General features: G+C 42.0%; 1 protein-coding gene across 2 annotated transcripts; it reads left to right on the top strand.

Moving 5' to 3' along the window:
- On the top strand, nucleotides 1-27,061 carry LOC112227226 (amyloid beta A4 precursor protein-binding family B member 1-interacting protein). Of its 2 annotated transcripts, none has more exons than XM_042308258.1 (13): nucleotides 1-233; nucleotides 8,699-8,758; nucleotides 10,822-10,912; nucleotides 11,175-11,398; nucleotides 11,767-11,844; nucleotides 12,998-13,157; nucleotides 13,420-13,541; nucleotides 16,519-16,593; nucleotides 16,766-16,909; nucleotides 17,256-17,366; nucleotides 21,453-21,551; nucleotides 26,607-26,730; nucleotides 26,863-27,061. In XM_042308258.1, the coding sequence occupies exons 2-13, from the start codon at nucleotides 8,699-8,701 to the stop codon at nucleotides 26,955-26,957; spliced, it is 1,383 nt and encodes a 460-aa protein (XP_042164192.1). In that variant the 5' UTR covers nucleotides 1-233; the 3' UTR covers nucleotides 26,958-27,061. The 2 variants fall into 2 exon arrangements, with proteins under 2 accessions (XP_042164192.1, XP_042164191.1); XM_042308257.1 differs by having other exon boundaries at nucleotides 52-233; nucleotides 26,857-27,061.
- The last annotated feature ends 922 nt before the right edge of the window (nucleotides 27,062-27,983 follow it).

The following is a 27,983-nucleotide window of genomic DNA, read 5'->3' as shown; positions in this document are numbered from 1 at the left end:
TACAGTACAAACCAAGCCTTTTGCTGAGTCATGCCACAGTGAGAAGGTCAACTTCCCCACAGAACAGGAAATAGAGCCCACTGATCAGACAAGTCTCAGTATTCATACCAGTTCCAGATCAACCCCACGTGTGCAAGGTGCACATGTACTTTAAGACACAAGAACTACAGATATAATATCTACCGTTGACTCTATGACTGGAGAGTAACCCGGGAGATCGTTCAACTACAAAGGTAAACACTTTGGTTGTTTTAGACAGGATCTTGTTTGTCTTTTTAAATGTTTATCTTTGAAATGTACGTCCTTTGACTTTGATGACTTTGATTACTTAATACGTCTGTGAATGGACGCTTTACTTGTAGCGTCATCATCTGTAATGTTATCTTACGGTCTGGAATTACACTCTTTCCAGGTTTGAGGTTTAATGCTTCTTCTGGTACTGCCAAAGATAAGGGCGTGGTTGCTCTTAATGCGATGTTTAATTGCTCATATTTGGCCTTGTAACATTTTCATGTCATGCTGAAATTGTTATGTGCTACTACAGTACATTACTATCACAAATACAGCCCATTGGCCAGTTTAGGGTTAAATACTTGAACATACACATCAGCTTTGGTTAAATAGGCAATCTGGGATTGGTACATCCTTTGTGGACTTATAATTAATGATAACCATTGAATGCCAGATTGCCCAATTAAAGCAAACACATGTCTTTTTACAGCAGCAGCCAGTAATTGCTTATGTATTCAATTATAAAACAGAGGGAGCATTTGACCACAAGAACATTCAACATATGTAGCCTACAGTCACTATCAACAAGCACTATATCTCTCTCTCTCTCTCTCTGCACAATAAATCATTGTTGATAAGGCGTTGGCCTTTCTGTCTGTCTGTCAGTCAGTCAGTCTGTCTGTCTGTTCTTTAGTGTGTCACTTTATGTGTCAACGCAGAAGTAACATGTCCACAGACCACAGTGGCAGCTGAAAGCAGCCTCTTTGCTAGAACAGGATGATGATGTGGTCTGTTTCAACGAGCTATCAGGTATTAATGGGTGTCTGTTTCATGGATGAGCTATCAGGGTGGCTGGATGGGTGGCTGGATGGGGATGGGTGGCTGGCTGGGTGGGTGGCTGGGTCGGTATGGGTGGGTGGGTGGATGGATGGCTGGGTGGCTGGATGGATGGATGGATGGATGGCTGGGTGGATGGATGGATGGGTGGCTGGATGGGTGGATGGATGGCTGGGTGGCTGGATGGATGGATGGCTGGATGGATGGATGGATGGATGGATGGATGGATGGATGGATGGATGGATGGATGGATGGATGGATGGATGGATGGGTAGATGGGTGGATGGATGGGCCTTTGTCAAACAGTTTTTTTGAGAAGTATCTAAACGTGTAGTCTTGTGCACTAGACACTTCATCCCTAAGCTGTGTTGAGTTGATGGAGCTGAGTGTCATGAGAGGAGCATGTTGTTTCCAAGCCCGCGATATGTCACAATGCCAAGTTTGTTATTTCCCCCTCCATTAAAAACACACAGGTCCTGTCAGATAGAATATAGCAGAATCAGGATCTGGAACAAAAACCCCACATTGTTTTACATCAAGCATTTTGACATTCATATGGAAACAATAGTCACCCCATGCAGCCCTTTTTCTGTTCCTCATTACAGCTTAAATGGATGGTCTGTTTACTCGTCTGGCGAAACAGAATAGAGTGGAACTATTCAGGCGTTAGCTATGCTGGGTGGACAAGGACTCAGAGAGTGAAAGAAAGTTACTATATATATATTTACTAAAGTTCTAATCTGGACCAACAAAACTTGGTTCAGATGTATTCTTTACTCCATACTATGGATCCTCAATATGTCCCTACATATGGTCTAGTTATGCTGATCCGATGTTCATACGAGTTATGGTTATAGAATGCCTTTGGCGAGACGGTGCTCCTATCTAAAGGAAATACTTGAAGAGGTGATCCATTTGGCCAGAGCTGCCTGCTACACATGTACTGGTGCATATTTTACTTAACGTTGGCAATAAACGCTCCCCATTCTCCATATGGATTAACTCAGTAGCTAACCTGAACAGACCTCTCTCAAAGAGCATCAGACTTTGCTTATGGGATGGTTTATTGTGCAGCATAGCCTCTCTGTCTTAAAGGTCTAGTGCAGTCAAAAGAAACAGGATTTCTCTGTGTTGTATACACTACCGGATCGCTTAGAAATGTCCTTGTTTTTGAAAGATAGACAATTGTTTTGTGCATTAAAATAACATCAAATTAATCAGAAATACATTGTTAATGTTGTAAATGACTATTGGAGCCGGAACGGGTTATTTTTAATGGAATATCTACATAGGCGTACAGAGACCCATTACACTGCCTTGCAAAAGTATTCACCCCCTTGGTGTTTTTTTCTATTTTGTTGCATTACAACCTGTCATTTAAATGGATTTTTATTTGTATTTCATGTAATGGACATACACAAAATACACTGCCCCAAAAAATAAAGGGAACACTTAAACAACACAATGTAACTCCAAGTCAATCATACTTCTGTGAAATCAAACTGTCCACTTAGGAAGCAACACTGATTGACAATACATTTCACATGCTGTTGTGCAAATGGAATAGACAACAGGTGGAAATTATAGGCAATTAGCAAGACACCCCCAATAAAGGAGTGGTTCTGCAGGTGGGGACCACAGACCACTTCTCAGTTCATATGCTTCCTGGCTGATGTTTTGGTCACTTTTGAATGCTGGCGGTGCTTTCACTCTAGTGGTAGCATGAGACGGACTCTACAACCCACACAAGTGGCTCAGGTAGTGCAGCTCATCCAGGATGGCACATCAATGCGAGCTGTGGCAAGAAAGTTTGCTGTGTCTGTCAGCGTAGTGTCCAGAGCATGGAGGCGCTACCAGGAGACAGGCCAGGACATCAGGAGACGTGGAGGAGGTCGTAGGAGGGCAACAACCCAGCAGCAGGGCCGCTACCTCCGCCTTTGTGCAAGGAGGAGCAGGAGGAGCACTGCCAGAGCCCTGCAAAATGACCTCCAGCAGGCCACAAATGTGAATGTGTCTGCTCAAACGGTCATAAACAGACTCCATGAGGGTGGTATGAGGGCCCAACGTCCACAGGTGGGGGTTGTGCTTACAGCCCAACACCGTGCAGGACGTTTTTCATTTGCCAGAGAACACCAAGATTAGCACATTCGCCACTGGCGCCCTGTGCTCTTCACAGATGAAAGCAGGTTCACACTGAGCACATGTGACAGACGTGACAGTCTGGAGACACGGTGGAGAACGTTCTGCTACCTGCAACATCCTCCAGCATGACCGGTTTGGCGGTGGGTCAGTCATGGTGTGGGGTGGCATTTCTTTGGGGGGCCGCACAGCCCTCGATATGCTCGCCAGAGGTAGCCTGACTGCCATTAGGTACCGAGATAAGATCCTCAGACCCCTTGTGAGACCATATGCTGGTGCGATTGGCCCTGGGTTCCTCCTAATGCAAGACAATGCTAGACCTCATGTGGCTGGAGTGTGTCAGCAGTTCCTGCAAGAGGAAGGCATTGATGCTATGGACTGGCCCGCACGTTCCCCAGACCTGAATCCAATTGAGCACATCTGGGACATCATGTCTCGCTCCATCCACCACAGACTGTCCAGGAGTTGGCGGATGCTTTAGTCCAGGTCTGGGAGGAGATCCCTCAGGAGACCATCTGCCACCTCATCAGGAGCATGCCCAGGCATTGCAGGGAGGTCATACAGGCACGTGGAGGCCACACACACTACTGAGCCTCATTTTGACTTGTTTTAAGGACATTACATCAAAGTTGGATCAGCCTGTAGTGTGGTTTTCCACTTTAATTTTGAGTGTGACTCCAAATCCAGACCCTCCATTGGTTGATAAATTTGATTTCCATTGATCATTTTTGTGTGATTTTGTTGTCAGCACATTCAACTATGTAAAGAAAAAAGTATTTAATAAGAATATTTCATTCATTCAGATCTAGGATGTGTTATTTTAGTGTTCCCTTTATTTTCTTGAGCAGTGTATAATGTTTACATACCCTACATTACTCATCTCATATGTATACGTATATACTGTACTCTACATCATCTACTGCATCTTGCCATCTTTATGTAATACATGTATCACTAGCCACTTTAAACTATGCCACTTTGTTTACATACCTTACATTGCTCATCTCATATGTATATACTGTACTGGATACCATCTACTGCATCTTGCCTATGCCGTTCTGTACCACCACTCATTCATATATCTTTATGTACATATTCTTTACCTCTTTACACTTGTGTGTATAAGGTAGTAGTTGTGAATTGTTAGGTTAGATTACTCGTTGGTTATTACTGCATTGTCGCAACTAGAAGCACAAGCATTTCGCTACTCGCATTAACATCTGCTAACCATGTGTATGATTTGATTTGGTGAAGTGAAATTAAATTAAATGAAAAAAATGAATTGTAAATGATTTGTTTTAACAAATTAAAAACAGAAAAGTGGTGGGTGCATATGTATTCCCCCCCTTTGCTTTCAAGCCGCTAAATAAGATCTGGTGCGACCAATTACCTTCAGAAGTCACATAATTAGTTAAATAAAGTCCACCTGTGTGCAATCTAAGTGTCACATGATCTGTCACATGATCTCAGTGTATATATACACCTGTTCTGAAAGGCCCCAGAATCTGCAACACCACCAAGCAAGGGGTGAAGACCTAGGATCTGTCCAAAAAGGTCAGCGACAAAGTTGTGGGGAAGTACAGATCAGGGTTGGGTTACAAAAAAATATCAGAAACTTTGAACATCCCACAGAGCACCATTAAATCCGTTATTAAAATTTTTTAAGGACGTGGCATCACAGGAAACCTGCCAAGGGAGGGCCGCCCACCAAAACTCATGGACCAGGCAAGGAGGGCATTAATCAGTGGCAACAAAGAGACCAAAGATAACACTGAAGGAGCCGCAAAGCTCCACAGTGGTGATTGGAGTTTCTGTCCATAGGACATGCATTTCACAGCTTTACGGAAGAGTGGCCAAGAAGAAGTCAAAAATAACCAAACACGTTTGATGTTCGCCAAAAGGCATGTGGGAGAGTTCCCAAACATATGGAAGAAGGAACTCGGGTCAGATGAGACTAAAAGTGAGCTTTTTGGCCATCAAGGAAAACGCTATAACTGGCGCAAACTCAACATCTCTCATCACCAAGAGAACACCATCCCCACAGTGGAGCATGGTGGTGGCAGCATTATGCTGTGGGGAAGTTTTTCATCGGCAGGGCCTGGGAAACTGGTCAGAACTGAAGGAATGATGAATGGCACTAAATACAGGGAAATTCTTGAAGGAAACCTGTTTCAATCTTCCAGAGATTTGAGACTGGGACAGAGGTTCACCTTCTAGCAGCACAATAACCCTAAGCATACTGCTAAAGCAACATTTGAGTGGTTTAAGGGGAAATGTTTAATTGTCTTTGAATGGCCTAGTCAAAGCCCAGACCTTAATCCAATTGAGAATCTGTGGTATGACTTAAAGATTGCTGTACACTAGCGGAACCCATCCAACTTGAAGGAGCTGGAGAAGTTTTGCCTTGAAGAATGGGCAAAAATCCCACTGGCTAGATGTGCCAAGCTTATAGAGACATACCCCAAGGGACTTGCAGCTTTAATTCCTGCAGAAGGTGGCTCTACAGAGTATTGACTTTTGGGGGGGAATAGTTATGCACACTCAAGTTCTGTTTTTTGTCTTATTTATTGTTTGTTACACAACTAAATATTTTGCATCTTCAAAGTGGTAGGCATGTTGTGTAAATCAAATGACACAACCACCCAAAAATCAATTTTAATTTGATGTTTTAAGTCAAGAAAATAGGAAAAATGCCAAGGGAGGTGAATACTTTTACAAGTCACTGTATCAGCAGCCATCACTCCTGTGTTCTAATGGCACATTGTGCTAGCTAATCCAAGTTTATCATTTTAAAAGGCTAATTGATCATTAGAAAACCCTTTTGCAATTATGTTAGCACAGCTGGAAACTTAAACTGTTGTGCTGTTTTAAATAACCATTAAAACTGGCCTTTAGATACTCAACTAGTCTAGAGCATCAGCATTTTTGAGTTTGATTACAGGCTCAAAATGGCCAGAAACAAAGGCCTTTCCTCTGAAACTCGTCAGTCTATTCTTGTTTTGAGAAATTAAGGCTATCCCATGGAAGAAATTGCCAAGAAACTGAAGATCTAGTACAATGCTGTGTACTACTCCCTTCACAGAACAGCACAAACTGGCCCTAACCAGAATAGAAAGAGGAGCGGTGCACAATTGAGCAAGAGGACAAGTACATTAGTGTCTAGTTTCCTCAACTGGCAGCTTCATTAAACAGTACCCGCAAAACACCAGTCTCAACGTCACCAGTGAAGAGGCGACTCCTGGATGCTGTCCTTCTAGGCAGAGTTACAAAGAAAAAGACATATCTCAGACTGACTAATAAAAAGAAAAGATTAAGATGTGTAAAAGAACACAGACACTGGACAGAGGAACTCATTGGATGTGTCAGGGCTTGCAAACACGAGCCTACCAGACGAGCTAAATGCCTTCTATGCTCGCTTCGAGGCATGCAACACTGAACCATGTGTGAGAGCACCAGCTGTTCCGGACGACTGTATGATCACGTGCTCTGTAGCCAATGTGAGTAAGACCTTTAAACAGGTTAACATTCACAGTGACGAGTACTCAGTGCATGCGCTGACCAGCTGGCAAGTGTCTTCACTGGCATTTTCAACCTCTCCCTAGCCCAGTCTGTAATACCTATATATTTTTCAAGCCAACCACCATAGTCCCTGTGCCCAAGAATGCCAAGGTAATCTTTCTAAATGACTAGTGTCGCGTAGCACTCACATCTGTAGCCGTGAAACGCTTTGAAAGGCTGGTCATGGCTCACATCAACACCATCATCCCAGAAACACTGGATCCACTCCAATTCACATACCGCCCCAACAAATCCATAGATGACGGCAATTATTTTGCACTCCACACTGCCTTTTCCCACCTGGTCAAAAGGAACACCTATTTGACTACAGCTCCACGTTCAACCCCATAGTGCCCTCAATGCTCATCACTAAGCTAAGGAGCCTGGGACTGAACACCTCCTTCTGCAACTGGATCCTGGACTTCCTGATGGGCCGCCCCCAGGTGGTGAGAGTAGGCAACAACACATCTGCCATGCTGGCCCTCAACCCGGGGGCCCCTCGGGTGCATACTTAGTCCCCTCCTTTACTCCCTGTTCACCCATGACTGCGTGGCTGCACACGACTCCAACACCATCATTAAGTTTGCCGACGACACGACGGCGGTAGGCCTGATCACTGACAACGAGGAGACGGCCTATAGGGAGGAGGTCAGAGACCTTGCAATGTGGTGCCCAGACAACAACCTCTCTCAACGTGGGCAAGGCAAAGGAGTTTATCGTGGACTACAGGAAACGGAGGGCCGATCACTCCCCCATTCACATCGACAGGGTTGTAGTGGAGAGGGTCGAGAGCTTCAAGTTCCTCAGTGTCCACATCACTAAGGACCTATCATGGTCCAAATACACCAACACAGTCGTGAAGAGGGCACGACAATTATCCTCAAAGAGTTATACAGCTGCACCATCCTGACTGGCTGCATCACCGCCTGGTATGGCATCCGACCGCAAGGCGCTACAGAGGGTAATGCATACGGCCCAGTACATCACTGAGGCAGAACTTCTATACCAGGCGGTGTCAGAGGAAGGCCCTAAAAATGGTCAAAGACTCCAGCACAGTTATAGACTGTTCTCTCTGCTACTGCAGGGTGGGATTGAGTTTGACATCACCAGACGGTAAATTAGTTAATAGACCAATAAGACAGAGAGTTCCAAACCTCTCTGCCAATAACAGCTAGTTTTCAATTTTCTCCTCCCTACTCAGACCACAACCAGATTATTGCTTGAGAAATTGCCCTTTCCTAAGAAGCTATTTTTTTTAAATTCGTTTTGACCATTTGAATTGAAAACAATCACAGTAAGTTACTTAATTGTTACCCAGAAAGGATTTGATATTGAGATAAAAACAGCTGCATTGAACCTTTTTAAAAAGCAACTCTTGTCCTCTAATAAAAATGTGTCCACCTCTCAAAGTACAAAGCAACATGGAATCACTTTGAGCTGTCACATACCACACCGCCACATTGAGTCTATGTGCCACTATGGGCATTTAAAACATGCTAACTGGGTACCAATTCACTTACAGCGTTGTTTTCGGTTAGACAAATGCTAATATTAGCAGTTGGTGTCAGTAAAAACCAAGGATGGGATTACAGCCTTTCTTTATCCATTTATGCAATTTAGCTGAAATTATCCCTTTAATTAAGATTTTACAAGTTGAAGTGGCTTTGGTTGAGTAGGCCTATTCTCTGTCAACTCCAATGATGTCATGTTTATGACTCACAGGAAGTTGGTGGTCACCTTAATTGGGGAGGATGGGCTCGTGGTAATGATATTAAACATGGCTTCCATGTGTTCGATGCTATTCCATTCACACCGTTCCAGCCATTATAATAAGGCGTCCTCCCCTCAGCAGTCTACACTGGTTGGGCTCATTGATGGTCTTCTTGCGTGTAGCCATTTATTTTAAACAAATGCTGCTTGTTCTCTGTAACAGATGGAGGACATAGACGGCATGTTCACTGACCTGCTGGGAGAGATGGACCTCCTAACACAGGTACGTTATCACTGGGACCACTCTTATTCATAAACTACACTTCCCATGATTCATCAGAACATCAGCAGCTGTGTTAAATAGTTTTTTTTATTGAGACTGTAGCGGTTTTTAACCCAAGGACTACAGCTGGAAATTAGCCTTTTCATTTCCAATGTATTCTTCTTAAAATGAATGTAGAGAAGATGTTGATTTATTATGAATGAAGTAAAAGTGAATGATGAGAAGTAATATCATCTGGTTTGAGTAATGGATGCAAGCCACTGATTTTAAGGTCGTCGTAGGATGAGGATGTCTTCAAGCACTTTTGGTCCTCCATGACACTATTATGTATGTAGCCAGACTAAACATTTTGACACAAATAGAATACAGGCTTAGGCCTAAAGTATGTGCATTGTAAGCCATGCATTAAACTCCTCTTAAAGGGACATTTCAGTATTTTACACCTTAACGTTAGATTTTTAGTACCTTTATTTAAACTAGGTAAGCCAGTTAAGAACATATTCTTATTTACAATAACGGTCTACCCCGGCCCAATTGTGCGCTGCCCTATGGGTCTCCCATTCTTGGCCAGATCCAGTCCCTGCAGTGACACCTTTTGCACTGAGATGCAGTGCCTTAGACCGCTGCGCCACTTGGGAGCCCAAAGTAGTCTATGGGCCAGGAGAAACTATAATCCCTGGCTTGGTTTTCTTTAAACAGCCATTCCAAACATCAGCTAACTTAAGCCACCGCGAGCTAAACATCAATGAAAGTGATAGGGACAAACAAGGAATATAAATTTTAAAAATAACCGAATTAACTCAATATCGGGTTTGACGCTGACAAATCCCTTCCATTGATTTTCAGCTGATTGCGTTAGATAAAGTTAGTTGAAGTTTGTAGTGGCTGTTAAAAACATGGATGACATATTCTCCAGGCCCATAGACTACTTTCAGGGTGAGGAACCATCTAACATCAAGTTGTAAAATATGGATCTTCCCTTTAATGAATGTAGATCTAAGGACAGGAATGGCCCTAAATGGCAATACATTAAAATTGTACACTACGTAATGGGTCAATTAAACCTCATATGGAGAACCACAAATGTGTCACTGTCTAACAGGGTCTGATCCAAATTAGGAAGAAAACCATTTTTATTTGAATAATCATTCTTCCTGAATTTAAGAGGATCAAATGTAATCCAATTATGGCCATGATTGGATTTATACATAATTTGGGTTATTGCCTGGGAGCATACATCCCAGGTTATTGCCTGGGAGCATGCAGGCTAATCAGACCTCTGAATCCATCCATGGTTTGCTACCCAATGACTCAAAGGGCTAAGGGTTTAATTGAGCGTGGCTTTGAACATGAAAACAGATGTTTGTCTCTACATTCATCAGGTTTCATGTGTGCCAGGGGAGATCATATGCAGGTCGCACACTTCTATAGACTGTTTAAGATATATAATTACTGGTGTTGCCTGCTGGGGATGTTTATGAAAACATTGCATTACATCTTTAATAATCAGTTTCTCTCTGACATCACATCATTGTCGTAGTGCAGAATTATAGCTTTCCTCTTTATATTTCTGTTATCTTTCTATTTGACATTAAAAAACAAATACAAGGTCTGAATTCTGACTGTGTTCCACACAGCTTATAAGCATGGCTACCCAGAACGTCCTTGAAGAAAATTAAAAAAACGGAATGTTTTTCTAGAGGGCTTTCTTAGAATGAACTTACAAATGCTGCAAACATTGTTGGAGTGTTCTCTACACTCTTAGAAAAAAAGGTGCTATCTAGAACCTCCCCGAATGAGAACCCTTTGAAGAACCCTTTTAGGATTCCAGTAAGAACCCTTTTGAATTCCACAGAGGGTTCTACATGGAACCCAAAAGAGTTCTACCTGGAACCAAAAAGGGTTCAACCTGGAACCAAAAAAGGTTCTCCTATGGGAACAGCCGAAGAACCCATTTGGAACCCTTTTTTTCTAAGAGTGTATGTAAAACATACAATTCCTGTCTGTTCATGTCCTAAAATATCTGTATTCAAACTCTTCATCTGAAACCTTTGTCTTGACAGAGTCTTGGGTATGAAACGGACTCCTCAGAAATATCATCCAGCAGTTCACAGATAGAAAATAACTTCTCTATTGGGTTCACAGATTTGAAAGGTGAAAAACACCAGCAACACTAACACTAGGTCATCAAACAGTAGACCAGTTATCTCTAGAGTTGATGCATATGACATACTGTAAATGTATTTCAAGCCTTGCTTGCCAATAACAACCTTACGAAGCACATTTGACTAGTACACGAGTTAGACTGGTAAAATAATTAATTCGAAGGGAAGTAGTTGTGTTGTCACATTTACTCACAACCCTTTTTGATCAGATAAACCCTACCTCCTCTAATTTTCATCTTCCTCTCTGGTAGAATCTCTAAATGAGCTAGAGGATCACGACCTTGACGCTCTGATGGCTGATCTGGGGTCAGATTTGACGGAGACAGAGGAGACACTGAATGCAGCCAAGACGGGACATGTCCACACACAACAGCACAAGTCTGGCCTCTACACCCCGCAACAAAATGTCCAAGCACCTATCCCCTCCTCCTCCTCCTCCTCTCTCCCTCCTGAACCCTCTAAACCACTGCCAGCGGTAACTTCCCATAGATATACTGTACGCTGTAATGTGTGACTGACTGGGGTTGGAACGCGGGTTTCCTGCTCACCACAAGACTGTTAGCCCTCAGAGCTAAAAGCTAGGCATTAGCCATGTAAGTCTTCAGGTCTAAGGGAGCTAATGTAAGTCTTCAGGTCTCAGGCAAGAACACATAACTATTTCTGTTATAAATGCAGGGGTACACAACATCAGGCCCTTGAGTTCTGCAGTTATTTATATTTCTGTATATCAAGGCATTTTAACCTTTCTGTTTTTGTAGCTATTTACTTCCGATATACAGTAAAAGGTAGCACTGCTTTACACTCGTGCTCTTTTAATTAAACATTATACCTTCATTTTTCCAGGGAGAGGCTGAAGCACAAGCCAAAGCTGACAAAATCAAGCTGGCTCTGGAGAAGCTAAAAGCAGCCAAAGTTAAGAAGGTACATTGGGTTAATTTCACTAAACCGGCTATAATAGCAGCTTCACTTTGTGAGGAGTTGAGATACCTCTATATCATGTATATCACTGGGGTTTGGAGGAAAACACCTATATATATATATATCCACTCCCCTCCATATGTATTTGGACAGTGATGCTAAAATTGTAAATGACAGCTCTATACTGCAGCATTTCGGATTTGAGATCAAATGGTTCATATGAGGCAATGTTCCAGAATGTAACCTTTAACGTCCTATTGTGCAAAACATCATCCGAAACACATCCAAAACATCATCCGAAACACATCCAAAACATCATCCGAAACACATCCAAAACATCATCCGAAACACAACCAAAACATCATCTGAAACACATCCAAAACATCATCCAAACACATCAAAACATCATCCGAAACACAACCAAAACATCATCTGAAACACATCCAAAACATTCGAAACACATTCAAAACATCATCCGAAACACAACCAAAACATCATCTGAAACACATTCAAAACATCATCCGAAACACAACCAAAACATCATCTGAAACATTCAAAACATCATCCGAAACACAACCAAAACATCATCCGAAACACATCCAAAACATCATCCGAAACACATCCAAAACATCATCCGAAACACAACCAAAACATGCTGTAAATGCATCCAACAAGTTTGTCAAGTCACAAGCTTGAAGTCATTGTGTGCAAGGGATATGTGGCCAAATACTCAACTTTTGGCTACTTTACACTAAAGTCAAATCTGTCCAAATACTTATGACATCTTAAAATGGAGGGGACTAGGTACATAAAGTGCTTTCATTTCTAAACTGTGAAACAGACATGTATAAATAAAAAAAACTCAAATTAAAGGTGACATTTTCTACTATGAAGCATTTGATCTCAAATCCAAAATGCTGGATTATAGAGACACATTTAACATGTTAGCTTTACTGTCCAAATACATACGGAGGGGAGTGTAGATGCACATCACTCTAGTAATCATTGTGAGATGCTCTTCACATAGAAATAGAATGACTAGGATGGCTATCCCCATTCAAGCCAATGATCTGTGATGGGTGAACCGGTGGCCATATTGAGTGTTACCCAATAAATACTTATATGTCTATGGTTGTTCCTATGTACATCCTTGTAGTTGGTGGTCAAGGTGATGATGAGCGATGGCAGCTCCAAGACACTGATGGTGGACGAGAGACAGACGGTGAGGGACGTGTTGGATAATCTGTTTGAGAAGACCCACTGCGACTGCAGCGTGGACTGGAGCCTATGTGAGACCAACCCTGAGCTGCAGGCTGGTGAGGCTCACACACCAGACCTGGGTTCAAATAGTATTTGTTTCTGTCAAATACTTTGAGCATTTGATTGAGCCTGACTGAAATGGCAGTTGGGTGTCGGGTTTGTACTTTTTAGACTCTTCCATTGGTTCCATTGCACCAAGCAAGTTCAGTCAAGTGCAATCAAAGTATTAGTGGTATGATTTAAGATATGATATTGTACAGTATGAATGTACATCATTTTCAGGAAGCAATTGAAGTTCCTATTTTTTTCTCAATACAGAAAGGGGGTTTGAAGACCATGAATATCTGGTGGAGCCTCTTTCTGCATGGACACGAGACAGTGAAAACAAAATCCTTTTCCTTCTGAGACCCAACAAATATCTCCTCTTCAAAGACCCCCAGGTGAGTACAGTAGAGACCTGGGAAGTATTGATTCGGCACCAAACGGAATAACATTTATTGAAACAGGGAGGAAACTAGTTGAACTTCACCAAAAACAAATGGCAATTTGTGTTTTCTGTTGCAAAATGTTTTAAAACATTTACTGTTGCCCTTATGACCATGGCCCAGAGTTCACACAAAACAGTGAACTGTGCTTTCTAATTTAACAGTGAAATTGTATGTTGCACGGTTGCTAAGTATGTCTCTATTTTTGCCAACTTTTTACCAAATGAAAGAGTTGGTTATAGTAGACAAACTGGCAGCCAAGCTCTGTGTTTTAGTTCCATTATTGATATCCCTGTGCTGACATTTATATTTGTATTTATTATGGATCTGCTTTGGCAGCAGCTACTCTTCCTGGGGTCCAGCAAAATGAAGGCAGTTTATACTATTTTAAAACATTACAATACATTCACAGATTTCACAACACACTGTGTGCCCTCAGGCCCCTACTCTACCACAACCACATATCTACAACACACTGTGTGCCCTCAGGCCCCTACTCTACCACAACCACATATCTACAACACACTGTGTGCCCTCAGGCCCCTACTCCACCACTACCACATATCTACAACACACTGTGTGCCCTCGGGCCCCTACTCCACCACTACCACATATCTACAACACACTGTGTGCCCTCAGGCCCCTACTCCACCACTACCACATATCTACAACACACTGTGTGCCCTCGGGCCCCTACTCCACCACTACCACATATCTACAACACACTGTGTGCCCTCAGGCCCCTACTCCACCACTACCACATGTCTACAACACACTGTGTGCCCTCAGGCCCCTACTCCACCACTACCACATGTCTACAACACACTGTGTGCCCTCAGGCCCCTACTCCACCACTACCACATGTCTACAACACACTGTGTGCCCTCAGGCCCCTACTCTACCACAACCACATATCTACAACACACTGTGTGTCCTCAGGCCCCTACTCCACCACTACCACATATCTACAACACACTGTGTGCCCTCAGGCCCCTACTCCACCACTACCACATATCTACAACACACTGTGTGCCCTCAGGCCCCTACTCTACCACAACCACATATCTACAACACACTGTGTGCCCTCAGGCCCCTACTCTACCACAACCACATATCTACAACACACTGTGTGCCCTCAGGCCCCTACTCTACCACTACCACATATCTACAACACACTGTGTGCCCTCAGGCCCCTACTCTACCACACTATCTACAACACACTGTGTGCCCTCACCACATATCTACAACACACTGTGTGCCCTCAGGCCCCTACTCTACCACAACCACATATCTACAACACACTGTGTGCCCTCAGGCCCCTACTCTACCACAACCACATATCTACAACACACTGTGTGCCCTCAGGCCCCTACTCTACCACAACCACATATCTACAACACACTGTGTGCCCTCAGGCCCCTACTCCACCACAACCACATATCTACAACACACTGTGTGCCCTCAGGCCCCTACTCCACCACTACCACATATCTACAACACACTGTGTGCCCTCAGGCCCCTACTCCACCACTACCTCATATCTACAACACACTGTGTGCCCTCAGGCCCCTATTCCACCCCTACCTCATATCTACAACACACTGTGTGCCCTCGGGCCCCTACTCCATCACTACCACATATCTACAACACACTGTTTGCCCTCAGGTCCCTATTCCACCACTACCACATATCTACAACACACTGTGTGCCCTCGGGCCCCTTCTCCACCACTACCACATATCTACAACACACTGTGTGCCCTCAGGCCCCTATTCCACCCCTACCTCATATCTACAACACACTGTGTGCCCTCAGGCCCCTATTCCACCCCTGCCTCATATCTACAACACACTGTGTGCCCTCAGGCCCCTACTCCACCACTACCACATATCTACAACACACTGTGTGCCCTCAGGCCCCTACTCCACCACTACCACATATCTACAACACACTGTGTGCCCTCAGGCCCCTACTCCACCACTACCACATATCTACAACACACTGTGTGCCCTCAGGCCCCTACTCCACCACTACCACATATCTACAACACACTGTGTGCCCTCGGCCCCTACTCCACCACTACCACATATCTACAACACACTGTGTGCCCTCAGGCCCCTACTCCACCACTACCACATATCTACAACACACTGTGTGCCCTCAGGCCCCTACTCCACCACTACCACATGTCCACAACACACTGTGTGCCCTCAGGCCCCTACCTCCACCACTACCACATATCTACAACACACTGTGTGCCCTCAGGCCCCTACTCCACCACTACCACATATCTACAACACACTGTGTGCCCTCAGGCCCCTACTCCACCACTACCACATGTCTACAACACACTGTGTGCCCTCAGGCCCCTACTCCACCACTACCACATATCTACAACACACTGTGTGCCCTCAGGCCCCTACTCCACCACTACCACATGTCTACAACTACCACATGTACAACACACTGCCCCTGCCACCACTACCACATGTCTACAACACACTGTGTGCCCTCAGGCCCCTACTCCACCACTACCACATGTCTACAACACACTGTGTGCCCTCAGGCCCCTACTCCACCACTACCACATGTCTACAACACACTGTGTGCCCTCAGGCTACCCTACTCCACCACTACCACATGTCTACAACACACTGTGTGCCCTCAGGCCCCTACTCCACCACTACCACATATCTACAGTACTAAATCTACATGTGTATGTAAATCCATGTGTATATGTTAGTGTGTATGTTATCGTGTGTGTGTGTGTGTGTGTGTGTGTGTGTGTGTGTGTGTGTGTGTGTGTGTGTGTGTGTGTGTGTGTGTGTGTGTGTGTGCCAATGTTTGTGTTGCTTCACAGTCCCCTCCGTTCCACAAGGTGTTGTTTTTTTAATGTTTTTTTTAAATCTAACATTGTCTTTTCACCTCCAAGATATTCTACCTATGGAAGAAACATAAACAATTTATGAATGAGATAAAAGAATGCCATAAGGAACTTCTGCTAAAGGTGAGTTATCATCACAAACACACCTATAGAGGATTCTGTAGCTTATATAATAAACACATTCACTGTACTAATATTTTTATTGAAGGAGTTCTCCTTCCTCTATAGCAAATCAGATTTATCCAAAACCCTCAAACACTTCCACACACACCTGATTTTAAACGTCTGATTCCAGGAACATTTTGAGGGTCCGTCTGTCATCGTCCCAGACCTGGAGGGACCGCTGTATCTGAGGGAGGACAGGAAGAAATCGTGGAAACGTCGCTACTTCCTGCTCAGAGCTTCTGGGATATACTATGTGCCTAAAGGAAAGACAAAGGTACAGCAAGTGACATAATAACCATCAAAGTCCAGCAAGTCCCGTAAACATCTTGTCCAAACATAGAAAGTATTTTTGATATACAGTATTACAGGCCATTTCTAAACTTTTACAGAGACCTATACATGTTGTTTCTACATAGAACTGAGGTAAACCAGTTTTTTTATTTTTTTTTATTTTTTTTTATTAGTGAGGACGTCTACATTCATTCCTTCATATTGGGACATTTCCCACTAAAACACTGCTGTAGGAAATCCTTAATAACTTACTGCATCTTCAGTAATATGATCCATATGAACTGAATTCTACTTGTCCAGGTTTTTTAAATGTTTTTCTCCCTTGGCAGACATCCAGGGACCTGGCGTGCTTCCTTCAGTTTGACAAAGTCAACATCTACACCACCACTGATTACAAACAGAAGTACAAAGCACCCACTAACTTCTGCTTCATCCTCAAGGTAGGCCATCCACTTCAGAGGAAACAATAGCATGATGGTTATTCATTTATTTTTCTTCTCCCATCAACACCTTGAGGTAACAGATGAGGTAAAACACACACACACACACACACACTTTTGACAGGCTGAAAAGAAGCACAGGGTCAGTGACAGTGTAATGGCCCTGGAGTAATTGTGGGGGTTAACTCAGCCTCCTCAGCAGGAAGAGGCGTTGTCGTGCCCTCTTCACGACTGTGTTGTTGTGTGTGGACCATGGTAATTCCTTAGTGATGTGGACACCGAGGAACTTGAAGCTCTCTACCTGCTCCACTAAGCCCTGTCAATGTGGATGGGGGCGTGCTCGGCCCTGCATGGTTTGCAATACAATACAAATGCAAAGTTTTGAGGGCCAGCAAGGCAACAAATATTTGAATGTTTGCATGTTTAAATATAAAAAATGTTAATTAACAGGAAGTTGTGTCCTATTGTGTCTACTATAACACATTGCCACGACGCCACCACACACCGACATCTGACGTGGATGTTGCTATAGTTTAGTGTGGTCCATCAGAGATCACTATCTATTATGAGGAACGAAAGAGAGACAGAGAGAGAAAAAGAGACAGAGACAGAGAGACAGGTCGAGAAACAGAGAGACAGGGAGAGACAGAGCGAAAGAGAGAGAAAAAAGTTAAATGGAGACAGAGAGAGAGAGAAACAAAGAGAGAGACAGAGAGAGACAGCGAGAGAGACAGAAAAAGAATGAAAGCAGGGGGAGTGAGGTGTCAAGAGAGAAATAGAAATGAGAGAGAACGAGAGAATGAGAGAGAGAGAGAAAGAGAGAAGCAGACAGACAATCAGGCAGACAGACAGAGACAGACAGACAGTTATCAAATTAAACGACCTGTCAGTCATCAAGAGGCTTTTTAATAAGGAACGTTTCCCCTACAGAGAATATAATTTTCTCAGACAAAGAATGACAGCAGGGGGAGTGGGGTGTCAGTTGGTTGAAGTGAGGGCAGGTCTGACACATGCTGGGTTGTGGCGTCACTTCAGTAGAGCGTTCAGGGTCGGATACTTAGAACCTTGCAGCTGGGTTGAGCTGTGTCTGATGGTCCTTAGTTTGCAACTACAATTCACCACTCAACCCCAATGTTCTCTCTGGGTTGAAATACTACTTGAAATCTTTCTACTACTTTCAGCTTTGTTTACTTAAGCCTGCTTGGAGTGCCAGATGGGAGGAGTTTGCGCTTTTTCTACTATCCTATTTTTTTAAACTTAAATTTTTATTTAACCTTTATTTAACTAGGCAAGTCAGTGAAGAACAAATTATTATTTACAATGACGCCCTACACCAGCCAAACCAGGAAGATGCTGGGCCAATTGTGCGCTGCCCTATGGGACTCCCAATCACAGCCAGTTGTGATACAGCCTGGATTTGAACCAGGGTGTCTGTAGTGACGCATCGAGCACTGAGAGGCAGTGCCTTAGATCGCTGCGCCACTCAGGAGCCCAAGATCTATCCCTATGTTATCTCTGTTATTTCTGTTACCTATGTTATCTCTGTTACCTATGTTACCTCTGTTATCTCTGTTACCTTTGTTATCTCTGTTATCTCTGTTTCATATTTTCAGGAAATTAACAGCTAAGTTGATGATAGTGATGGTTCTCATGGTAAGGTCAACCAGTAAGGAAGTGAATGTAGTTTAATGTAGTTCACAAGAATGGACTTATATTAGTCCGACTGACCTGTAACTGTTAACAAGTAAGAACATTTTAGAAGATGTATCACCGGTCAGTTATAATAGGTCAGTTACAATACGTCACAATAGGTCCGTTATAATAGGTCAGTTATAATAGGTCAGTTACAATACATCACAATAGGTCCGTTATAATAGGTCCATTATAATAGGTCAGTTACAATAGGTCAGTTACAATACGTCACAATAGGTCAGTTACAATAAGTAAGTTATAATAGGTCAGTTATAATAGGTCAGTTACAATAGGTCAGTTATAATAGGTCAGTTATAATACGTCACAATAGGTCAGGTATAATAGGCCGCAATAGGTCAGTTATAATAGGTCAGTTATAATAGGTCAGTTACAATAGGTCAGTTACAATAGGTCAGTTACAATAGGCCGCAATAGGTCAGTTATAATAGGTCAGTTATAATAGGTCAGTTACAATAGGTCAGTTACAATAGGTTACAATAGGTCAGTTATAATAGGTCAGTTACAATAGGTCAGTTACAATAAGTCAGTTATAATAGGTTATAAATAGGTCAGTTACATTAGGCCAGTTATAATAGGTTAGTTATAATAGTTAAGTTATAATAGGCCGCAATAGGTCAGTTACGATCAGTCAGTTATAATAGGTCAGTTATAATAGGTCAGTTACAATAAGTCCGTTATAATAGGTCGCAATAGGTCAGTTATAATAGGTCAGTTATAATAGGTCGCAATAGGTCAGTTACAATAGGCCAGTTATAATAGGTTAGTTATAATAGGTCACAATAGGTTAGTTATAATAGGTCAGTTACAATACGTCGCAATAGGTCAGTTACAATAGGCCAGTTATACTAGGTTAGTTATAATAGGTCACAATAGGTCAGTTACAATAGATCAGTTACAATCGGTCAGTTATAATAGGTCACTATAGGTCAGTTATAATAGGTCAGATACAATAAGTCAGTTATAATAGGTCAGTTATAATAGGTCACAATAGGTTAGTTATAATAGGTCAGTTACAATATCTCAGTTACAATAGGCCAGTATTAATAGGTCAGTCATAATAGGTCACAATAGGTCAGTTATAATAGGTCAGTTACAATAAGTCAGTTATAATAGGTCCGTTATAATAGGTCATAATAGGTTAGTTATAATAGGTCAGTTATAATAGGTCAGTTACAATAAGTTATAATAGGTCAGTTACAATAGGTCAGTTATAATAGGTTGCAATAGGTCAGTTATAATAGGCCAGTTACAATAAGTCAGTTATAATAGGTCAGTTATAATAGGCCACAATAGGTTAGTTATAAAAGGTCACAATAGGTTAGTTATAATAGGTTGCAATAGGTCAGTTATAATAGGCCAGTTACAATAAGTCAGTTATAATAGAACCACAGACCGATGGGACAACCGCCAACACAAAACACTGCAAGTTATTTTTAAAGATCCTTACTGTCATTTTATTTTTTGTAATTTGAAATAGTCTTTTTGTAAATGATTGTAAAGCCCAATATGGATTTTTACTGTTATAATATCCTTTACTCTAGTCATACCCTTTACTCTACTCTTACCCTTTACTCTACTCATACCCTTTCCTCTACTCATACCCTTTCCTCTACTCATACCCTTTCAGTTATAATAGGCCACAATAGGTCAGTTATAATAGGTCACAATAGGTTAGTTATAATAGGTCACAATAGGTCAGTTACAATAGGTCAGTTACAATAGGTCAGTTATAATAGGTCAGTTACAATAGGTCAGTTACAATAAGTCATAGGTCAGTTATAATTGGTCATAGGTCAGTTATAACAGGTCATAGGTCAGTTATAATAGGTCAGAACCATGTCTGACAATGATTTGTTTTTAAAGGTACATCACCGGAAGTTGAGTTCCTAACTGTTACCTTGAACTTGAGCTTATATTTCCACGTTACGGTTTATAACGGCAACATACGAGCTGAATCCATTTCTGTTTTGGACACTATTTTCTAGAGGCAAAAATTTGGTGTGACAAAAAAGTGTATCTTCAAATAAGAGATTTGATTTAAAACAGGCAACAAAGTTATGGTTCAAATTAGGGGCCTTTTATTTTTTTTACTCACCATTTATTTTGGGTGTATGGGAATGTTCATGCATTCTTAACATGATCGAGAAAGGTTCTTACCATTGCTAGTGAAGTACACATGGAGCTCCATCATAGGTCGCCTCCTGCAGGCTCGTTGATGAACTTCTAAAAAAATAAATACTGGACTCCTTGAACAAAGACGTACTGCATCAAGCATCGATGCAGTCTCTCCTGACAGACATTGCATGCATGGGAGTTTTAGCTGTAGGTGCGTTGATTACCATCAATACAATATGTTCTGGTCTTACCCTGTAGCATCCTCAGATCCAGAAGGAGTCCCAGTACATCAGGTTCCTGTGTTGTGACGATGAGCACACTCTCTCCCTCTGGGTCAACTCCATCAGAGTAGCCAAGGTTAGACTTTACTCATACCCTTTACTCTACTCATACCTTTTACTCTACTCATACCCTTTACTCTACTCATACCCTTTACTCTACTCATACGCATTACTCTACTCATACCTTTTACTCTACTCATACCCTTTACTCTACTCATACCCTTTACTCTACTCATACGCATTACTCTACTCATACCCTTTACTCTACTCATACCCTTTACTCTACTCATACCCTTTACTCTACTCAAACCCTTTACTCTACTCATACCCTTTCCTCTACTCATACCCTTTACTCTACTCTTACCCTTTACTCTTACCCTTTACTCTACTCTTACCCTTTACTCTACTCATACCCTTTACTCTTATCCTTTACTCTACTTTACCCTTTACTCTACTCATACCCTTTACTCTACTCTTACCCTTTACTCTACTCATACCCTTTACTCTACTCTTACCCTTTACTCTACTCATACCCTTTACTCTTATCCCTTTAATCATACCCTTTACTCTACTCATACCCTTTACTCTTATCCTTTACTCTACTCTTACCCTTTACTCTACTCATACCCTTTACTCTACTCTTACCCTTTACTCTACTCATACCCTTTACTCTTACTCTTTACTCTACTCATACCCTTTACTCTACTCTTACCCTTTACTCTACTCTTACCCTTTCCTCTACTCATACCCTTTACTCTTACCCTTTACTCTACTCATACCCTTTACTCTACTCATACCCTTTACTCTACTCATACCCTTTACTCTACTCATACCCTTTACTCTACTCATACCCTTTACTCTACTCATACCCTTTACTCTACTCAAACCCTTTACTCTACTCATACCCTTTACTCTTATCCTTTACTCTACTCATACCCTTTACTCTACTCATACCCTTTACTCTACTCAAACCCTTTACTCTACTCATACCCTTTCCTCTACTCATACCCTTTACTCTACTCTTACCCTTTACTCTTACCCTTTACTCTACTCTTACCCTTTACTCTACTCATACCCTTTACTCTTATCCTTTACTCTACTCTTACCCTTTACTCTACTCATACCCTTTACTCTACTCTTACCCTTTACTCTACTCATACCCTTTACTCTACTCTTACCCTTTACTCTACTCATACCCTTTACTCTTATCCCTTTAATCATACCCTTTACTCTACTCATACCCTTTACTCTTATCCTTTACTCTACTCTTACCCTTTACTCTACTCATACCCTTTACTCTACTCTTACCCTTTACTCTACTCATACCCTTTACTCTTACTCTTTACTCTACTCATACCCTTTACTCTACTCTTACCCTTTACTCTACTTTACCCTTTCCTCTACTCATACCCTTTACTCTTACCCTTTACTCTACTCATACCCTTTACTCTACTCTTACCCTTTACTCTACTCATACCCTTTACTCTTACCCTTTACTCTACTCATACCCTTTACTCTACTCATACCCTTTACTCTACTCTTACCCTTTACTCTTACCCTTTACTCTACTCATACCCTTTCCTCTACTCATACCCTTTACTCTACTCATACCCTTTACCCTTACCCTTTACTCTACTCATACCCTTTACTCTACTCATACCCTTTACTCTACTCTTATCCTTTACTCTACTTTACCCTTTACTCTTATCCCTTTAATCATACCCTTTACTATACTCTTACCCTTTACTCTACTCATACCCTTTACTCTACTCATACCCTTTACTCTACTCTTACCCTTTACTCTTATCCCTTTAATCATACGCTTTACTCTACTCATACCCTTTACTCTACTCTTACCCTTTACTCTAATCATACCCTTTACTCTTACCCTTTACTCTACTCATACCCTTTACTCTTACTCTTTACTCTTACCCTTTACTCTACTCATACCCTTTACTCTACTCATACCCTTTACTCTACTCTTACCCTTTACTCTTACCCTTTACTCTACTCATACCCTTTACTCTTACCCTTTACTCTACTCATACCCTTTACTCTACTCATACCCTTTACTCTACTCTTACCCTTTACTCTACTCATACCCTTTACTCTACTCTTACCCTTTACTCTACTCATACCCTTTACTCTTACCCTTTACTCTACTCATACCCTTTACTCTACTCTTACCCTTTACTCTACTCATACCCTTTACTCTACTCATACCCTTTCCTCTACTCATACCCTTTACTCTACTCATACCCTTTACTCTTACCTTTTACTCTACTCATACCATTTACTCTACTCTTACCCTTTACTCTACTCATACCCTTTACTCTACTCATACCCTTTACTCTTACTCTTTACTCTACTCATACCCTTTACTCTACTCTTACCCTTTACTCTACTCATACCCTTTCCTCTACTCTTACCCTTTACTCTACTCATACCCTTTACTCTTACCCTTTACTCTACTCATACCCTTTACTCTTACCCTTTACTCTACTCATACCCTTTACACTACTCATACCCTTTACTCTACTCATACGCATTACTCTACTCATACCCTTTACTCTACTCATACCCTTTACTCTACTCATACCCTTTACTCTACTCAAACCCTTTACTCTACTCATACCCTTTACTCTTATCCTTTACTCTACTCATACCCTTTACTCTACTCATACCCTTTACTCTACTCAAACCCTTTACTCTATTCATACCCTTTACTCTTATCCTTTACTCTACTCATACCCTTTACTCTACTCATACCCTTTACTCTTATCCTTTACTCTACTCATACCCTTTACTCTACTCATACCCTTTACTCTACTCAAACCCTTTACTCTATTCATACCCTTTACTCTTATCCTTTACTCTACTCATACCCTTTACTCTACTCATACCCTTTACTCTACTCATACCCTTTACTCTACTCTTACCCTTTACTCTACTCATACCCTTTACTCTACTCTTACCCTTTACTCTTATCCTTTACTCTACTCATACCCTTTACTCTTATCCTTTACTCTACTCTTACCCTTTACTCTTATCCCTTTAATCATACCCTTTACTATACTCTTACCCTTTACTCTACTCATACCCTTTACTCTACTCATACCCTTTACTCGTACCCTTTACTCTACTCTTACCCTTTACTCTTATCCCTTTAATCATACCCTTTACTCTACTCATACCCTTTACTCTACTCTTACCCTTTACTCTACTCATACACTTTACCCTTTACTCTTACCCTTTACTCTACTCATACCCTTTACTCTTACTCTTTACTCTACTCTTACCCTTTACTCTACTCATACCCTTTCCTCTACTCATACCCTTTACTCTACTCATACCCTTTACTCTTACCCTTTACTCTACTCATACCCTTTACTCTACTCATACCCTTTACTCTACTCTTACCCTTTACTCTACTCATACCCTTTCCTCTACTCATACCCTTTACTCTACTCTTACCCTTTACTCTACTCATACCCTTTCCTCTACTCATACCCTTTACTCTACTCATAACCTTTACTCTTACCCTTTACTCTACTCATACCCTTTACTCTTACCCTTTACTCTACTCATACCCTTTACACTACTCATACCCTTTACTCTACTCATACTCTTTACTCTACTCTTACCCTTTACTCTTACCCTTTACTCTACTCATACCCTTTACTCTACTCTTACCCTTTACTCTACTCATACCCTTTCCTCTACTCATACCCTTTACTCTACTCTTACCCTTTACTCTACTCATACCCTTTCCTCTACTCATACCCTTTACTCTACTCATACCCTTTACTCTTACCCTTTACTCTACTCATACCCTTTACTCTTACCCTTTACTCTACTCATACCCTTTACACTACTCATACCCTTTACTCTACTCATACTCTTTACTCTACTCTTACCCTTTACTCTTACCCTTTACTCTACTCATACCCTTTGCTCTACTCATACCCTTTACTCTACTCATACCCTTTCCTCTACTCATACCCTTTACTCTACTCATACCCTTTACTCTACTCATACCCTTTACTCTACTCTTACCCTTTACTCTACTCATACCCTTTACTCTTACCCTTTACTCTACTCATACCCTTTACTCTTACCCTTTACTCTACTCATAGACTTTACTCTACTCATACCCTTTACTCTTACCTTTTACTCTACTCTTACCCTTTACTCTACTCATACCCTTTACTCTACTCTTATCCCTTTAATCATACCCTTTACTATACTCTTACCCTTTACTCTACTCATACCCTTTACTCTACTCATACCCTTTACTCTTACCCTTTACTCTACTCATACCCTTTACTCTACTCATACCCTTTACTCTTACCCTTTACTCTTCTCATACCCTTTACTCTACTCATACCCTTTACTCTTACCCTTTACTCTACTCATACCCTTTACTCTTATCCCTTTAATCATACCCTTTACTCTACTCTTAACCTTTACTCTACTCATACCCTTTACTCTACTCTTACCCTTTACTCTACTCATACCCTTTACTCTACTCATACCCTTTACTCCACTCAGACCCTTTACTCTACTCATACCCTTTCCTCTACTCATACCCTTTACTCTACTCATACCCTTTACTCTTACCCTTTACTCTACTCATACCCTTTACTCTACTCATACCCTTTACTCCACTCGTACCCTTTACTCTACTCATACCCTTTCCTCTACTCATACCCTTTACTCTACTCATACCCTTTACTCTTACCCTTTACTCTACTCATACCCTTTACTCTTACCCTTTACTCTACTCATACCCTTTACTCTTACCCTTTACTCTACTCATACCCTTTACTCTACTCATACCCTTTACTCTTCTCATACCCTTTACTCTACTCATACCCTTTACTCTTACCCTTTACTCTACTCATACCCTTTCCTCTACTCATACTCTTTACTCTACTCATACCCTTTACTCTACTCTTACCCTTTACTCTACTCTTACCCTTTACTCTACTCTTACCCTTTACTCTACTCATACCCTTTACTCTACTCATACCCTTTCCTCTACTCATACCCTTTACTCTACTCATACCCTTTACTTTACTCATACCCTTTACTCTCTTATATGTACCTACCCGTATCTATCTTTGTTTAGTATGGGGCCACCCTGTATCACAACTATCAGAAGGCAGTGAGGAGAGCCTTAACGACCACCTCCACTCTGCATGTGACCAGTCTGCCTGTCTCCAGCCCTCCCACACATTCTACTGGGCACATAGGTGACACACACACACACACACACACACACACACACACACACACACACACACACACACACACACACACACACACACGACACACGACACACACACACTCTAAATAATATATTATTTTCCTTTCCTCAGCAACAGTGAGGGCCAATGGACATCCTGATCAGGACGACCTCTCTGAACCGCCCCCAGACTTTATTCCCCCGCCCCCTCCTGGGTGGGGCTCTGTGGTCTAGGGATGGAGCTCCGCCCACTCACCCATAACTTCTGTAGAGGACGTTCTCAACCTACCTACCTACAGACAGACAGTCCCAGTGTTCATGAACCAGAGCGATGCTTTTAAAAAATAGCACCTCGGGAGGTGACAGGCCCTGCTCCAATACTTCAAAATGCATTCTTCCTTTCTTCCCTCCTTCTTTAAGTAACTGATCTGACAAGATATGATTGGACAACGCAATGCAGTGGAGACATTTCCAAACCAGTGACTGATGGGAAAGGGGGATACCTAGTCAGTTGTATAGGGAAAGGGGGATACCTGGTCAGTTGTATAGGGAAAGGGGGATAACTGGTCAGTTGTATAGGGAAAGGGGGATAACTGGTCAGTTGTATAGGGAAAGGGGGGATACCTGGTCAGTTGTATAGGGAAAGGGGGATACCTGGTCAGTTGTATAGGGAAAGGGGGATACCTAGTCAGTTGTATAGGGAAAGGGGGATACCTGGTCAGTTGTATAGGGAAAGGGGGATACCTAGTCAGTTGTATAGGGAAAGGGGGATACCTGGTCAGTTGTATAGGGAAAGGGGGATACCTGGTCAGTTGTATAGGGAAAGGGGGGGATACCTGGTCAGTTGTATAGGGAAAGGGGGATACCTAGTCAGTTGTATAGGGAAAGGGGGGATACCTAGTCAGTTGTATAGGGAAAGGGGGGGATACCTAGTCAGTTGTATAGGGAAAGGGGGATACCTAGTCAGTTGTATAGGGAAAGGGGGATACCTGGTCAGTTGTATAGGGAAAGGGGGGATACCTAGTCAGTTGCACAACTGAATGCATTCAACTGAAATGTGTCTTCCGCATTTAACCCGACCCCTCCATGCATGTTCTTGGGTTATTTATGTATTGAATTGTATTATTTATGTAATAAGTCAGAATTATTAAAGCCTAAGTTAACCACAGTAAAGCTATGTTGTAATTGCAACCTGATGATGATGTACAGCATGTTGGTATGACGCTTTATCAACACAGACATAATTGGCTAAGCCAGATC

This window comes from Oncorhynchus tshawytscha, linkage group LG28 (genome assembly GCF_018296145.1).
Source record: "Oncorhynchus tshawytscha isolate Ot180627B linkage group LG28, Otsh_v2.0, whole genome shotgun sequence".
NCBI classification, from domain to species: domain Eukaryota; kingdom Metazoa; phylum Chordata; class Actinopteri; order Salmoniformes; family Salmonidae; genus Oncorhynchus; species Oncorhynchus tshawytscha.
This window is presented reverse-complemented; position numbering and strand designations above follow the sequence as displayed.

Coding starts and splice junctions, on each gene's coding strand:
- LOC112227226 (XM_042308257.1), top strand. CDS start 8,699: ATGGAGGACATAGACGGCATGTTCACTGACCTGCTGGGAGAGATGGAC. Junction 8,759..10,821: donor AGATGGACCTCCTAACACAG/GTACGTTATCAC, acceptor TTGTCTTGACAG/AGTCTTGGGTATGAAACGGA. Junction 16,910..17,255: donor TGCCTAAAGGAAAGACAAAG/GTACAGCAAGTG, acceptor CTCCCTTGGCAG/ACATCCAGGGACCTGGCGTG.